At 43.3% G+C, this 17,532-nt stretch overlaps 1 protein-coding gene across 11 annotated transcripts in view; it reads left to right on the top strand.

Moving 5' to 3' along the window:
* The window catches only part of iqsec1b (IQ motif and Sec7 domain ArfGEF 1b), a 204,000-nt gene that overhangs the window by 171,369 nt on the left and 15,099 nt on the right, over positions 1-17,532 (top strand). For 10 of the 11 annotated variants that reach the window (XR_015035841.1, XM_085776537.1, XM_085776542.1 and 7 more), the window contains 4 exons: positions 9,218-9,497; positions 12,972-14,233; positions 14,847-15,008; positions 17,177-17,299. Coding sequence is in view for 10 of the 11 variants with exons in the window: in XM_085776537.1 (XP_085632663.1) it covers positions 9,218-9,497; positions 12,972-14,233; positions 14,847-15,008; positions 17,177-17,299 (1,827 nt within the window). In the remaining variant the exon portion in view is untranslated. Of the gene's footprint in view, positions 1-2,671; positions 2,981-9,217; positions 9,498-12,971; positions 14,234-14,846; positions 15,009-17,176; positions 17,300-17,532 lie in introns of those variants that run through there. The other variant, XM_085776539.1, reaches the window with a different exon arrangement.

Here is a 17,532-nt window from a genome sequence, read left to right as displayed (position 1 = left end):
TGTGTCTGCAACACAGGCCCTTGAAAGAGCCAGCTGCCGTCTGAAAACTGAGGTTGGCACCATCGCCTTAACTATCTTGTTAAGGTAATACACTGTAGAAAACATGACCGGAGTATATTTCAGTTATTCCTGTCATGTGCACAGCCCATTGTGGTTTCTTCAGGTGTTGTCATTCTGCACATGCACCTTTAAAGGTCATGAGGGAAACCTGACGTGACGTGGTGTGGTTTGAAATTAAACCAGCAACATAATTAGCAGCGGTGGGATATTATCATGTATGTTGAGAGTCTCTGAATTCAGATCTATCAGTGAGGAAAAACAACCAGCTTCTATACTTTCTTGGTTGTATGTGGTAGGACTCAGTCGGTTCTGAGACCAATGTTACCATGGTAACAACCGATGACCGAACAACAAAAAGCAGGAATACAGGGCTCATTATCGTGATAGAGATAGCCATGAGAGGAGAAAGAGATTTTAGAGACCACACCCACTTTTTTCCCCCCAAGTCAGATTTTTGTTTTTATTGTTTCACTCGTTAGTTGTTGAACTCTTCCTAAAGATGAACATTTTCTTCTGGGGTAAACAGAGCTGATTGGTTGGGTGTGAATTTTTCATATTCAATGCATTCACATGGCTCTCTGAAGTCAATTTGCTATATGCCATGGTCAGTTTTCCACTAAGTAGTAAAATGATGAGGCTCCTGACAACCTCTGCTCTACATTGTAGTTTGATTTTAGTTTGTGAGCGCTGGGAACCAGCGGAAACACTGAACAGAGGAGTAAGGCAGATGGAGAAACTCTGGTGTTTAGCAAGAATTAATCCTCCTTAAACCAGAATTTGTTGTTTATTCTGTTTGTACAGATTAAACAAAGCAGATACGTCTTACTCAGGAAGCTTTTGATCACTAATGATCCCTGCAGGTGTGTACTTGAACTCTGAATAGAACTCCAGCTCCGTACTTAACACATAATAAAAAGAGAATATGATTATTTCCTGAAATCCCAGTATTGCCGTACACCATTGGAGATACAGTACTACTACAACTTACAATTAGCTCTTTCTGTTTATAAACTGACTATGTTCTTACCACCAACGTTAATGAGGTGAAAGCAATGATACAGTGACTATAATCTCATTACAGTTCAGTTTTCTATTGGCTCAGTGTCACTGCCATCTTGGCACCACCATCAAGCGAGGCTGTCCACCGCAACATCATAAGTATAGAGGGATATTCACAGTTCAGATCATAAATTTTGCGCTCGTCCCGAAGCCAGGGTTTGTTGACAAGAGTATCCCCTCCAGTGTTTGGCACAGATTCAATCTCAGCTGTGAGGTAAAAATACCTCACATCTCTCCTAACTACTGTCTGTACAGTCTGGTTACTCACTGTCAAGATAGAGATGAGAGGGGACAAAAATAACCCAAGGTCTGATCAAAGGCAGCTGCCTCAAACTGTCCCTCTCTGTGCTCAAACACACGTAAGTGGGTGTTAACTGCTTCAGCTTTACGTTAAGCTTCACGGCTGTGGTTAATGCTGAAGGAGACAACTGGCTTAGATAGAGTTGGACTTGGCTTAATGTTTAAATTAGGGTCTGCCTGAATGTAAACTCAGATTTGATCTCAGTCTTAAGGCCACGGAGGATCACAGTCTCTAGCACTAGAGAGCTGTAGGATCTTGGACTTTTTGGCCACATTTTAATAGTTTTTCTTGTTAAATAGTTTTGTTACTTTATGCACTTAACATGAACCTTCACCATATGGGAAACATTTTGTGTATTTACATCTGTAATGGCCCATTGGAGAGGCATTCTGCACCAACTCCCTGTTCCCTCTTACTTATTATATACTGCAATTAAGGATTATTTTCCACATTATATAGGGTGATTAAGGTTTTTTCGTGAGGTATGTATTTTATAAATGTCTAAGCTTCACTAAAGGCTACAGTGCAGAATCAGACATCACGAGGGCGTTACAGCCACGGCGTGTCCTAACCCAAACTAAACCTATTAGCTCTGTTATCATTCTGCTTCACACTGCATGGTTGCCTTGGCCGATAACATCTTCAGTCCACTTGATACACACCCGTTGTTTGGATAATGATGTCATTATGCGAGAATGGATATAGGCCCCCTCATCGCTTCAATTTTCAGGGGAATAGGAGTGGAGTGTGTGTGTGTGTGTGTGTGTGTGTGTGTGTGTGTGTGTGTGTGTGTGGGATCACCCTAAACATCAGCAACAGAGACGGAAGGAGATGTGAGTCAAACGTTCCCTTTTAGCTGGCTTAGTGTTTGTTTAAAGGATGGCTTGACGTGGGTCGAATGGCCCACACAGCTGTTGTCTGGGACACAGGACCGCGGTGGTGATGGTATCATGTCAGGCACTCGGTTTTTTTTTAAGACTTTTGATCAGCGGTTGTAAAAGTGGAGGATGTGCTGTGTATGTCTTCCATATGAAGCTGAGGGTTGACATCTGAAGACAGTTGTACGGATGTAAAGCTCACATTACTGCGGCCATACTGTACCTCCCCAGTGACCACAGCTAAAATAGTATATCCAGGGGTTTCCCCAGGCTTCATCCTTGCCCCTTGCTATTAATAAAGCCACCAGTGCTCTCTCTCACTCTCTCTCTCTCGCTCTCTCCCATTTCTACTTCTTACTTGTTGCCCCTTCCTGTTTAAGACCCTCTCTTGATCCGTGAGACACCAGTTCTCCTGCTGCTATACGACCCAGTTTCCTATGAAGGAATTCCCTCCCTCTTCCTGAGAACGCCCCTCCTTGGTGGGATGAAAGAACGCCAGAGCGACAGAGGTGTCCGAGCTGTGCGGCCAGTGCTGTGAGAGCTACATTTAGCCCAGGGATGGAGTAGCAGAGTTCAGGGCAGCGATGTAGGTGCGGTGTAGGGGCTCAGAGGGCAACATGTGGTGTCTGCAGTGTGCCTCTGACAGGACTCAGTCCTTACTGGAGCTGGAATCTGACAGCTGGTAAGATCAACTTTTTGAGTGTGTGTGTGTGTGTGTGTGTGTGTGCTGTGTGCAGAGGTCGATACTTTTAATAGTTGCTTGACATGCCCTTACTTACTGATTTGGCTCCGGATTAGTCTCGTGAAGCAGATTGTACATTTCACTAATGTTCGCTCGTTTATTCAGGCTCTGCTGCCAGACTCGGCCGAGATCAATTGAGAAAGCATTTACTAATGTCCAACAGAACTGCTGTTACTCCTTATTGGATAAATTGCCTTTAATGCAGCAGATTTTGTGCCAGGGTACAGAGCTGCTGATGACATTCACAAGGCGTGCACTTTGTGTAAATACTGTGCTTCATTAGTAATGCAGCAAAGGGCAGTGCTTCACTGATGAGTCGGGCGTTGATTTTTCCCGCTGTGTGCCAAGAATTTGAACGCAGCAGAGTTATATTTCAGTTGTTCATCCAGTGCCCTCTAACTCATCTTTAATCAGCTTAAGCTGATTCTCAGAGTTACTCACTTACTCAAAACATGCCAAACAGTCACTGTGAATACACAGCGCAGCGTGGACTAGTAGAAGTAGCAGACTGTGAGTGTGTGTGTAAGGGGGTGGGTGTGTGTGGGTGGGTGAGTGGCAGGTTGGAGTAATTAATTCATCACTGCCGAGTGACACGGTGAGCAGAAGCTCCACTTGGAGAGCCACTCAGCGGCGCGGCGAGGGCATCTCCAGAGGAGGTGTTGACACCAGAGCTGTCCTCACCTCACCTGCCCCTCCGCTGGCTCCACCAACACCAACACCTTCCTCTACAAACACACCATTAAACTTCTATCAGCCAGCAGTTTATGCTCTGTCATGAGACCCTGCAGTACTTTGTGGGTTTTTGGATTAAGTAGGTGTCTGTAATCTAACATGAGTGAAGGTGAAGTGCACGCCCCTTTAATGTGGGTGTATTTGCTATAAAAACTTGCTGATATAAGTGTAGAGGCTTTACATTTTAAAACCACATTTGTTTGATGGCCACCTCATAAGAGCAGGGAGGGGTTACAAAGTTAAAGTCAAAGTTTATTTACTCGTCTCGGGGGAGTTTTTATCTTGTGAAAACAGTTGTATAATCTCTTCTGTGGCTCTGGAGGAGTCTTGTGAAACTGACAAAATGAACCTGGTTGTTTACCACAGGGGTGGTCTAACAGAAAACACTGTTGGTGTTGGAGTAATAGAAGTGATCCACAGTTTTCGGAGTCTCGTCGCCGTATGTCTCTCAGTGCTCAACTCTTCCTAAGTGTAGATGCAGTAAAAATGTCCGAACCCAGTTTATCCAATTAGCTGAAACGGTAACACTCTGTGTCGGGTGATGGCAAACTTCAGGCACTAATTGGAGTCCCGTCAGAGATACCTGAAGCGTAGGTTGTGTTTTATTATCTCATTGTGTAATTTCACCCATCGACGGCAGCACAGCAACACTAGATGGACGGATCATGATCCTGTCTTGCAACATCCTTCTTTAATTGTATTAACTACGGTGTCGGTTCCGCTTCACGCTGTATTTAGACTGTATACTGACAGAGTTTAAGTGCTGTTACTGTACAGTGTTGTTCATCGCTGAATAAAAGACGACTACTAAACGCAGGAGAGAACACAAGCTCGTGTTAACCAATTGTACATCCATAGCCCTAGGGAGTAACATGTTTTTAATTGTGGCTCTTTCATTGAGACATTGTGAGCGACAGAGTGTCTACGGGTTGGGGAGCAGTGTAAGGTTATAATGCACATTTGAATGGCTAATAGCAAGACTGCTTGATGCATTTATTAAGCACATAATGGGCATTTCTTGACCTATATATGTATTATTCACTTCAGAGAATACCTGAACTTCATGTACAAGTTCCTCAAATCTAGATCCGGACTTGTCTCTGTGGTGAGAAAGAATTAGTTTGCAGTTGCTGTAACCAGAGGCAGAACGTAATTCAGACTCAACTCTAAATTGCTGAAGTGGGAGTGCTCCTACTGTATATAAACACCTCACCCTAATGCCACAAGTGGCTAAGTTCAATGAGCTATTATTTATCTGAAATCATACTGTAGCCTACATCTTAGTCTTAAAACCCTGAAATAAACTAGAGGTGGAAATTGTTTTCCAGACATTGTGGCTTACCTTCTTAACTGAGATGAAAGATGATCTATAAAACAAACCTTTCTGACACTAATTTTGTCTGTGTTTAGTATTTGATTTTCACAGTTCAGCGGCAGTTTGGGTTATTTTTATTTTACATGAGACTTGAGAGGGAGGCTTTGTAGTGCACCGTGCACTGTGGGTCTGTGTCAAGATGAAACACCAACCATTTTCCTTTTGTTTTCCTTTATGATGAAAATGCATTACATCAATGGACAGTAGCCCAATTTCCTCTCCATCTGAGGATGACTGCAGGTTGAGAACGAGCCTCCCTCTGCCTTGACATACTCTCACAACCGCAACCTCTCATCACCCTCCTCTGCCCTTTTATCCATTTTGCCTCTGACTTAAAATGGGATTTTTTTTTTTTCTTTTTCGAGGTGAAGTGCATTAATTTTAATGAGGCTGGATGAATTCTTGGCACAGACAGCAGAAGTCTCTCAGTTAGTCAACGGGTCGGACCAAAGTCATCTCTCTCTGTCTCTTGCTTCCCCTCTGCTTTCTGAGGGAATTGGATCAGTAATGCTTTGGCTGCTGGAGTGACTCGACCTCTGCGCCTCAGGAAGAAGAATGGGTCCATGTGTTGAAATTTTAAACGTCTGTGTTTTGCAATGAATGGCTGTCCTCAACCACCCAACTTTGATGAGGCTGTTTGTCTTTGTTGTTTGAATTTTTCGACTTCTTTTGTGTAACTTGGAGCAGAACATCTCGTCCAGCAACATAACCAGCTGAGCGAAGACATAAACATGTCTGAAGTGCTATCATACTTCACTCTGCGTTCCTAGAGGCGTCTGCCTTCCCTTGCTCTCAGCTGAGCTCCTCCATCTAAACAATTGGATATTTTTCCAATTAGACATCCTCTGCTGAGGCAGACGCCACGGCCCACCCCTCACTCTAATTAAAGGACTCTGTCAGAGGAGATCTGTTCCTTTTAGGATGAAGAATGTGTTGAGCATGTAGGAAGAGCTTTTTACAGTCAGCAGTGAGTGTCCAGTTGGAGGAGAAGGGACATTTTATGAAAGATTTAATCACAAAATGGTCTATTTCAAATGATATTTTTGCACATTTTGTGATCCGCCACCTCTATTGTTAAAGCTTGTTTTGGTTTCAACATCAAAATTACCTTTTTTTTAAAGTGAGAGGGAGTTACAGGAACTTTGTCTCTTTATTTAACCTCATGTCTGTGAGTCAAGTGCTGAGCTGAAGTCTGGTTTTGATTCATTCGGCCACAATGTTTGCCGTTGTTTGCCCAGAAACGGTTACAGCACATTAACATTTCAGTTTGTGTGGCATGTTTTTGACCTTTGGAGAGAGGTCATCATAGCTGGTTTACACTAGCTTTACATTCTCGCTGTCATTCAAATAACCGCCTGAGGAGGTGAAAAATTGGCAAAGGAACAATGTTTTCCTTCTACTCTACTCTGTGCCTTAAATTATCTTGAGACGCCTCATTTATCTCATCACTCCTTTGATAGGACTGTGCAGTTGAAGAACCACTGGTCTGACAGTGCCACCACCTCTTTAAAAGTTAACATCTATCATATAAATGTTGTGCCATCCTTCTCCTTGCCATAATTACGACCCCATACTCACGCAGCTTATTTGAGCCTGTGGCGTAGATTTCATAATCAGGTGACCTCTGCCAGTTGTAGTAGTTATGTCAGGGGCAAAAGTTAGTCGTCATCTGTGATGTCGACAACCTTCAAGAGGGAGACAGCTGTTTGTAACCCGACCGAGTCGCTCTGTGCTTATAATAGTAACCGTAACGACAGCTTCCTGACTGGAGGTGGAGGTGGAGCAGCCAGCAGGGTCCTGTAAACCACGTCTCTGTCCCAGATGACGGCTGATAAGAGAGAGAGAGAGAGGCCACACTCAGACTCAGACTTTAGATGTTAGACTCACAGCTAACATCAGCAGTGGCTGAGCTAAGTAAGTGAGCTGTTACTTACAGGTTTCAGGTGATTTGTCTCACTTCTACAGTCTACAGCTGATTTTGCTGTAGGTTACCCAGGCAACAGTCTGGGCTTCGAAGCTTTGAGGCACTGGGGTCAGACCTAGAGACCTTACTAGGGTAATATCGTCCAAAGCAGGTGATGAGAAGTCCTCTCATCCCACTAAATAAATAAATAAAATAGTACATCAATATATTTCTCACTGATTATTTTCCGGTGTGCATGAATGATGTACACGTTGGGATAAATGCCGCCTTCTGGCTTAATGACAGCTGCTATTTGTTACTAGTTTAGCTTTTGTGTGTTTAGTGCTCTGAGCCTCCTCTGGACATCACATCTCTTTCCTATTAAAGGATTTATTTTAGCCCGTATTATCTAACCTTGACACATTCTCCCACAGAGGTGCAGGCATGTGACAGGGTTAGATGGTGATAGATGTCCCCAGATAGATGTCCTTGCTCTGAGCCGTTCCACTTCATCCATCAACTTTTGACAAACAAAATGAAAGAATATTGATTCGTACTTTGCAAAAAAAAAAAAAAAAAAGTTCACCTTAGTCTTTAACTGGCAACATGTCGTTTAGGAAGTCAGCTCCTGAACGACGTCTCCTTACTCCAGCTTTTGTTTGATGAAGTGGGGGCATTTTTCTCTCTCAGGGTGATTGACTGTGCTGTTGGTACAAGGTCAAATGTTACGTAGGCACGTAACAATGGGCCTGGACCCTGTAACATGACTTTATTGTTTTCTACTGTCTGACAGTGGCATTGTAAACTACTAGGACATGCTTCGCTTCGCTTAAAACACATACACTATACAAACCACTTGTCAGGGGTTGTTCAAGATTTCTAGAGAGTTTATTTGTCACATACTGTACAATAATAAAAGATCATTGCAGTGAAATGAGCTAAGAAACATGACAGGACAACAACATTAATGTAAAAACAAAAGCTAAAAATTAAGAAATGCTAAGACACACTGATAAACTAAACTAAGCAACAAACATTGTAGCCTACTCTCCATTGTTGCTCCGTAGCCACAGTGTCAATCACAAATACTCAGTTCTCAGTTAATAATAATAGGTCACTGGAGTAAATGAACACTGAGAAGAGAGAACTTTATATTATACCCATATCAACGTAATGTAATAGCGGACGTCACTGATTCTTCCATCAGTTTGTCTGCAGAGTTGTATCTGTTACATCCACACTGGCTGTTTTTTTATGCAGTTTAATACGTGACTAACAGTTTTCCCAGCATGTCTTCTTCACTTTGGTTTCAGATATATATTCACATTCCTTCCTTGTTCTCATGTCAGCAATTTCTCTTTGCTGAGCTGGCTTCTGCATTCATTTGAAGTTTCTATGTACAGAATAATATTCATTTTAATCCTCTTACTGTATATTGGCATCCAGATCTGGGAAAAAAAAAGTATTTTGCTTCTTCTCACAATCAGGGCTTGTGTCTCTGGAGAGGGACGGCTTGTTATTTCACACATTAGCAAAACAGTCAGATCAGGTTTCTGTCTTTTTCCTTCAAGTAAAAAAGCAGCTTTGATTTTTTCACAGTTACAGTTAGTGAGATGTCTCCAGGTGCTGTACCACACAGCACAATGCACTTCAGCCCTCTCAGTTGATCACAGCAGTGTAAGAGGTGTGGAGGAAGTGAATAGATGTGTGGTTTATCCAATCATACGTCCAGGTTAGTGTTTGTACTCCTGTGAGAAAACAGAGATCTTTATTGATCTTAATATTCAAGACACCACGTCACATGCTTTGATCACACTTGACATTGTGCTGCTTTGTTTTCACTGAAAGAGTGGGCTGCTGATTAAGGCACAGTGATTTCAGTGTCTGTTGAGCTCTATGTGGTTGTTTGCTATTATTGATTTATTCATACTCATTTCATTTCTTCTAATCAAGATACATTTACGCAGTCTTACAGCCGGATGATTCGAGCTTTTTTCTGTCCTCAGACTGCTGCTATAAATTCTGTCACTCATATTTATACCCTGCCAGCAGTATCAAAGTTCACTTTTCCCATCTGTCACGTGCTTCGTGCTGAAACACAAAGCCCTGAGGAAAATGACTCAGCAAACTAAGCCACAGTGCTGCTGTGTGTCTCTGTGTGTTGCAGTGTGGAAGGTGATGCTCCAGGCAGCGAGGTGGGCGCCTCTGTGGACCCCAGCGGCGGCTACAGTTGCGTCCCAGTGACCCACAGTGGCGGGCTCGGTCCCGACCACCTGGACAGCCAGCTCTACGGACACATCCTGCTGCCCGGCCACCCGCGGCCCCGCCGACCCAAACTCCAGCATTCCCAGTCCATCCTCCGCAAGCAGGCAGAGGAGGAGGCCATCAAGCGCTCCCGCTCCCTGTCAGAGAGCTATGAGCTCTCATCAGACCTCCAGGACAAGCAGGTGAGAGGGGGCGGGACACACAACTACAGAGACTCCAAGAGTTGAATGACCAGTCTGAAACTTTAGAACAATATTGATAATAATATTTGTATTTCAAGCTCATTGTTTTGGTGATTCAGTGAGTTTAACTTATCTTTGAAATTCCTCCAAAACGGTTCCAGATAAATAACAATTTTTCTCTGTCAGTGAGATACAGTATGTGATTAGGTTACTGTGTACCAACACTGATAATATGTCAATGTTGCTACTGCAAAGTGGTCCACTCCACGATAAATGAGCGCAACTTAATTTTAGACATGGTTTATTCCTCTGCACTGTACTGTGTTATTCAGTTATTCTGATCTACAGAGAGCAATCAATGTTTAAAACAGCATGCACGCTGAATCTGCTCCAGCAACATGACTTGGACCTGTAGAGATAAAACAGACACAAAGCTCAACAACAACTAAAAGTACAGTAAAAGGTGGTACCACACACAAGCATATCACAATACAAACAGACAGTGTTTGTTCAATGTGTTGCAAGCTGCGCAAAACGTTTTCAGAGTGTTCGGCTCATGTGCTGTGATTCCACTGAAGAGACAGGGACTTAATGTGTGTGGAAGCAGGTAAAATAAGGAGGAAGAACCACATGTGTAGTATCAGAAAGCACGTCCTCACAAATCTAGCAAACAACTACACACAAGTGCTCATAATCTATTGCTGGATAAAGGGTGGAGCGAGAACTGTGTTAAAAATACATCAAACATCAGCCGGACTGTGTCAGGCCCCTGTGAGCAATAGGCAATAAGACAAAGGCCAAAGAAGCCACATAGAGTATGTGTGGTCAGTACTGAACTGTGTGTGTTATAACAACGCCCTCTTTATTTCCTGAGAGGAATATGGTTCACACAACCCTCTATCATACTGGATGTTCACGATGACATCAGTTGCTCTTTTATATGAGCCTACAGCTATTTAACCAGCTATCAGCGCAAACAGGTCAGGTTGCCTGAACTGAAAAAATGACCCCACTTTAAGTTTTGTCAAATAATTTTGCCCGGTAACATATTCTTCCATAGAGGCTGTAGAGTACAGGTTTTCCCAGGACCGGTATTTTGGCCCTGATCCAAAATGAACCCATGTAGTTTTGGGCCAGATCCAAATACACCTAATGTGGTCAGCGCAAACAGGGAGAGGCTCTCCACCAACGAGTAGGAAAAAGGAGCAATGTGTGTAATTTCACAGTTCACTGTCTCCAGTGAGGAACACCATGCACCAAATAGAAAGAACTAAAAGTGAATACATTCAAATCCATTTGGGTATTAAAGATACTGACCTAGAACTGAAAACTGTGGAAGTACAATGAGCAGTGCAAGGTCAACGACAACGCAATAACTGTCAGATAATGCTGGTCAAAATGTAACAAAACATCCCTCTGAATTATTAATTGGAACTGTATTAACTATTAACTGCATTAACTGAATGTATAATGAAGTATATAGTCTAAAATATTTATTACCTCTTCGTGTTATTTTCATAATCTATATAATATACTGTATATAGCATTACTACAGGTCAAATACAAGTTAAGTAATAGTCATGTGTCCTCTTGTTAAGCAGTCACAGTTGTACCGTAGGCTCTTGTAGTGAGACTCGCTGTCATGGCCCACAGTCCTTGTGGCAACTTTGAATCCCCTTTGACCTTCACATGGAGCAGAGAAACATGAGCAGTGTCATTTTACACCATGAGTCCAGATGTGGGGGAAAGGAGGTCAGTGTGTTAAAGGTAGAGGAGTGAGAGAGTGAGCCGACATTATACAGCCCTGCACACTAATCATAGGCATTTAACTTCAGGGTAATGATCTGTTTCCAAGTCATTTTAGTTTATACCCCTGACTGATTCCTTAGCGTGGTAATAGTCTCCCTTCCTCTAATAAAATGTATTTTGCACTGTAACACTCATTATTAATCAGTTTATATTTTAATCCATTTTTTTTATTAAGTCTTTTCTTGGTTAATTAATGTCTAACAGCACCACAGTGGCCAGCTATAATCATATCTGTCCTATAAATCCTGGTTTTGGGGGTTCTTTCAAGAGCAATTCTCCATCATTATTTAGGCCATTAACAGTTTATCAGTCAAACTGGGTTCTCATCACAGTCAAACATTATCCATCTTCCCCGGGGGTCTGTCTGAGTCTAATAAGTCCTACATTTCTTTTTTAAATGCCACCTCCACTTGTCTTGAGTTTCTGAAACTGTGACAGAAGTGGATAACGGCAGCATTATTTTTCATTCTGTGCAGTCAATGTTCCCAGAGTACGTAATAGTCTTGCTTTAGTTTTTCAAGTGAAAGTTGGCATTTCTAGACTGACGTTTATTTGTTTTTTTAATTTCATACTCATGCACAAAAAACACAACAACCTGCAAACACTAACCCTCATAAGTTTGAAAAAAAGAAATGTTGTTCCCTCTTGATCCTGCTCTCTGCTAGAAGCCACCTATTTTGGTGAAGTGTAATTGCTTGGAATATACAGATATTGATGAAACCAGTCAAGCGTGTTGTGCTGCAGGTGTGATCTGAGAGATTCCTGTGAATGAAGTCTCTCTCTAAAAACAGGTTGCTGTGGGAAACCATTGTACTCCAGCTGAAATTAATTTAATGGAACCACTGTTGAGCAAACAGCACACATTATATAACCTGTCTGATAAAATAATCTTGTATTTAGACAGGCTTGGCTGAGCTCTCATTAATGTGGCTCTGTGGTGGTTTGGTGACATAGGAGCTCCAGCAGGTTATAGATGAAGGACTCACACTGAGTTTCTACAGATCAGAGAGGCAGTGTGATGCAGCGAGGGTGAGGCCGTGTTGGCAGTGTTCTTGCCAAGTCTGTGATGTGGCTATTCACATCACACATGACATAACCAAAGAGCCGTGATGCATGACGACAGCTGAGCCATCGCCGTGACAAATATCCATGATTCAACTCCTGATAAGGTCCATTGTTTCACATGTAGTGACCTTTCTCTTCACAAACCCAAATAAAAAGAAAGTCACGGTTGCTGATCAACGTAATGACGCGTGTGTTGGTACAATGGTGTTAATGTCCACTGATAAACAAAAAGGTATTTATTTCTAATCTTTAAACTAAAGAAAAATCCAACTTATTAGTAAAACAACAACATCTATTTTAAGGCACGGCACAGCACGGTCAAAAAGTTGTGTGCTTCGATCAGCAACACCTGGCACTGATTGCCCATTGTTCAAATCTCCCCCTTCTTGCTCGTAGTATGTTACGTCACTTCCTGTATCAGCGGAAGTTTACTAAAATAAAACACAAAAAACAAAAAACACCAAACTAAAAGCCGAAATGTCTCTTACAACATAATATTTCACATTTCACACATACGAAGGCAGTAAACAGACTGTTGAGACTGTTCCAGTTGTTTCTCAGAGGGATCTATTGACACCAACTTTCCTTCTGTCCCTGCAGGTGGAGATGCTAGAGCGCAAATATGGTGGGCGTTTCATAACCCGGCATGCAGCCCGCACCATCCAGACAGCCTTCCGCCAGTATCAGATGAACAAGAACTTTGAGCGTCTTAGAAGCTCTATGTCTGAGAACCGTATGTCCAGACGGATCGTCCTATCCAATATGAGAATGCAGTTTTCCTTTGAAGGACCTGAAAAAGTCCACAGCTCCTACTTCGAGGGAAAGCAGGTGTCGCTAACAGACGACGGCACCAAAATCGGCGCCCTGGTGCAGTCAGAGCACGGTGGGGAAATGGGCGTGCAGGCCAAGACCCCGACGACGCAAAGCGACTTCACAGACGCCATCACAGAACTAGAGGACGCCTTCTCCAGGCAGGTCAAATCTTTGGCCGAGTCCATAGACGACGCTCTGAACTGCCGCAGTCTCCACGGTGACGACGGCCACTCGGACACGGGGAGAGGCCACCAGGACATGGACAGGGAGGTCGGCTGTCAGGTGAAACCCTCCCACGGCGCCTCGGAGCACCGCAAACTGGACGAGATGACGGCGTCTTACAGCGACGTGACCCTTTACATCGACGAGGAGGAGCTGTCGCCGCCGCTGCCTCTGTCTCAGTCCGTGGACAGACCCTCCAGCACGGAGTCGGACCTGCGCCAGCGCTCCCTCACCTCCTCCCAGGACTACTGGTCTCTGGCTCAGAAGGACGAGAAGGGGGACACGGACACCAGCTGCCGCAGCACGCCTTCTTTGGAGTGCCAAGAGCAGCGCTTGCGGGTAGACCACCTACCCCTGCTGACCATCGAGCCCCCCAGCGACAGCTCGGTGGAGCTGAGCGACCGTTCCGACCGCAGCTCTCTGAAGAGACAGAACGCCTACGAACGGGGCCTCAGCAACCAGCAGAGCAGCCCCAAACACATCAGCCACGGCTTGCCGCCCCGCGGGCCCTCCAGGGAGGACGACGCTCCCCGTCATCGGCCGCGGCAACTGGAGGCCCACCTGGCCATCAACGGCACCGCGAACCGACAGAGCAAGTCGGAGTCGGACTTCTCGGACGGCGACAACGACAGCATCAACAGCACATCCAACTCCAACGACACCATTAACTGCAGCTCCGAGTCGTCGTCCAGAGACAGCCTGAGGGAGCAGACGCTCAGCAAGCAGACGTACCACAAAGAGACTCGCAACAGCTGGGACTCGCCCGCTTTCAGCAACGACATCATCCGCAAGAGGCACTACCGCATCGGCCTGAACCTCTTCAACAAGTATGTGCGGTCCACTACACAAACTAGACACAACGTGATGCATCGCTTGCACTTTTTAGCCTCTGCATTGCACAATCACATATCACGTACCCAATGAGGGATGGAAGAGGTTATGTAAATTGGATCCAGCCCATTACTTATTGCTTAGAGAATATTTTTGGTTGAAGAACCCAACATGAAACTCTTCTGTATGATAAATACGCTGCGATGTGGATTGAAACAGAACTTATCAGCCTGTTCTACTTAAGGTGCAAATGAGCCTGGGACTCATTCTGCCCCACTTCATCTTCATCTTGAGCCTGTGTGATTATGTTTAATCATAGATGATTGTGGATTTGGTTTCTTTCAGAGTCGGCCATTAAGTTTCTTTTAATCATTTGTGATCAACACCAGAGAGAAAAGTAGCTCCCTCCTCCTCCCCACTCTGAGCCTCATTTCATCCCACCACCTCCCTCCCTGCCTCTTTAAATCCTGTCCCTCATCTGACACACATTTGGCCCGGGGCAGAAGTGCAGTGGGATAATCGCAAATTTTGACTGTGTCCTCACTCTTTCCCTTTTTGTCTCTGTTTCTCTCTCCCTCTCTCTTTCTCTAACCTCTCCTGTGCCTCCAGGAAACCAGAAAAAGGCATCCAGTATCTGATTGAGCGAAACTTTGTTCCAGACACTCCGGTGGGTGTGGCCCACTTCCTGCTCCAGAGGAAGGGCTTGAGTAGGCAAATGATTGGCGAGTTCCTGGGTAACAGACAGAAACAGTTCAACAGAGATGTCCTCGAGTGAGTATCGAGTGCCCCCGTGTTTGCATCCTCTTTGACGTGTTTCTATGTGCTGATGGGTCATATGGAGGTGCAGATGGATCACCCTGAAAACACCCAGATTCACCCAAAACAGGCTTTTGATTTATTGCCCTACCTCTACCAGTGCACATCTGTTTATCTGCCCCCTAGGAGCATAACTATAAATCATCATTTAGTTGCAAATAAGGTTGCCAGTTTGCAATCTCGTATCATTCAAACAGTCTTTGGAGTTTCTAAGTACAACATAATGACTCAAGTTAGATCCAGGAAATAAACAGAAATAGAATCCGCTCAGGAAATTGCTCTGATGCTCAGATAAACATACAGCTTCCATTTACAGTATATTTCTCACTCCTCTAAGTTATAAAGGGAAGTCATCAAGATCTTGTACTTTCCAGTAGTGACTCTTTGCATTATTCAAATTGCGCCTCAATTTCATGCTTTAGCCTGGACAGACTTATCTGAGGCACACTTAAAAGCACAGCAGCTCTATCAGAGCCCATTGAGATTCAGTGGAGGATAAAGCAGAGAAAGGTCCATCAGTGACTGTTTGACAGGCATATCTAAAGGCCTCCTTGAGAAAACGTCTATAAATCCTGGCATGTGAGGTAACGGAGCTCTGGAGAGCCAGGCCACAATCCTCACAAAAATAAGTGCTTCGCTCCTTTATTTAACTGAAAGTGTGACTTACTTATTATTCAGCTAAGTAGTCCTGCATTAAAGCTGTACAAATCAGTGCATATTATGTACGATAGATCAAATAAACCTTCAATCAATTACCTGTTTCTACAGTTCCCCTCTTCTCTTACTGTGGAGTTTCTTTAGTGTCTTTGAGCAAACTGTTTTGGTTTTAAGGCCTGACGCTGTGCTGTTTGGTTCAACACTCCCATCAGCCTTGTTTCCAGCTTCTTAAATATTCAGTGCACACCTCCTGCCCAGCACCAAACAGCAGCCAGATAAAGTTAGTGTCTAGTCAATAAAAACAATGGCAGATATTTCCCTCTGGGGCCGATGGACACCAAAACAGAGCTAAAAGGAGAGTGATTATTATACCATACATATATTACCATATATATTACCATTACCATAAACACCGCTCCAAATGAATTGCTAATGTCGCTCCCCGTCTACTGGATTAGATAAGCACCTGTTTGCTACCTCGTTAGCCACAACAACTTTATAAGGTGATCATGAATAAAACATGTTTGTATACTTTTTAGTTGTTGTGGAGTTCTGCAAGTGGCCAAAAATCTTTCCAACCCAGAAAGTAAACAGGACAGACTTTTACTTCCTCCGACTTTGTGGAAATCTGATGTGTCCACATCATGAATTTTAAATCTTTTAGGTAAAAACATTAGACTCACTGAAGCTTTGCAGGCGAGCTAAACTGTCACAAACTGAGCAGGAGAGTGAATAAGATATTTCTCATATTGGTAAAGGAACACATTTATGTTGAATATTTAGAAATGTGAATGCACCCTTTGTGCTAATGTGAAATATGTGCATATTTTCAATTTCCAAATATGAAATATTTGCACATATGAAGTAAATAAAATCCTGTGTATGGACATGCATGTAAATTTAGGGAACCAATTAGAAATTGGAAGTTCATATATATTGGCATAATTATGTCTCATTGATAAGAATATGTGTTTATGTATTTAAAACCAGACTGCATCAAAACATTACATAAATACATATCTGTCCTAAAACCTGTCATTTATGTTGATATATTGTTGTATGTTGTTTAAATATTGTATTAACCATCAACTACCAATCATCAAATATTCAGAGAATCCATGTGTGATATTAAAGTATCCCTTTAAAGGTAGCAAACAGTTTGAGGGAACATCATTCTTGATAAAGAGACATTATACTGTATGACATACAGTATCTTTATGGGAAACCTTCCAGCAGCTTGTTACTATAATTAGGTCAATTGGTGCATTTTTAATCCTTTGATTTAGTTGGATTATCATAAAAATCATTAGCAAATGGCTTTCATGTTTACCATAAAAAGACAGGTTCATTTTTCACAGACTTTAGGAGTATTTTTTATTCATTATATGTATACACTGAGACACAGTGCTCTATATGTCCCTATCCAAACTGATGGTCTTATCACCACTGACTGTGTCTCTCAACAGCTGTGTGGTGGATGAAATGGACTTCTCCAGTATGGAGCTGGACGAAGCGCTCAGGAAATTCCAGGCTCACATCAGAGTCCAGGGAGAAGCACAGAAGGTTGAACGGCTGATCGAGGCCTACAGGTAAGAAACACTACGGGCCACGTGACACGGCTTCATCTCTCAGACCAACTCAGAATCAGTGATGGCTGCTTCAAGCCACGGCCACATGGAAGAGAAATACAGCGATGTTTCTGCAGATGTGGTTTATATATGTATGATATGGGTTGTACTGTATACTCAAAACAGCATTATCCTCCAAAACAGAGAAGACAGTAAGAAGTCACTGTCGTACTGAAACGCTCTCAGGCAGAGAT

Source organism: Trachurus japonicus, chromosome 5, assembly GCF_045865225.1.
Source record: "Trachurus japonicus isolate A0001 chromosome 5, Traja_1.0".
Lineage (NCBI taxonomy): Eukaryota > Metazoa > Chordata > Actinopteri > Carangiformes > Carangidae > Trachurus > Trachurus japonicus.
The sequence above is the reverse complement of the archived record's forward strand: the minus strand, read 5'-3'. Positions and strand labels throughout refer to the sequence as shown.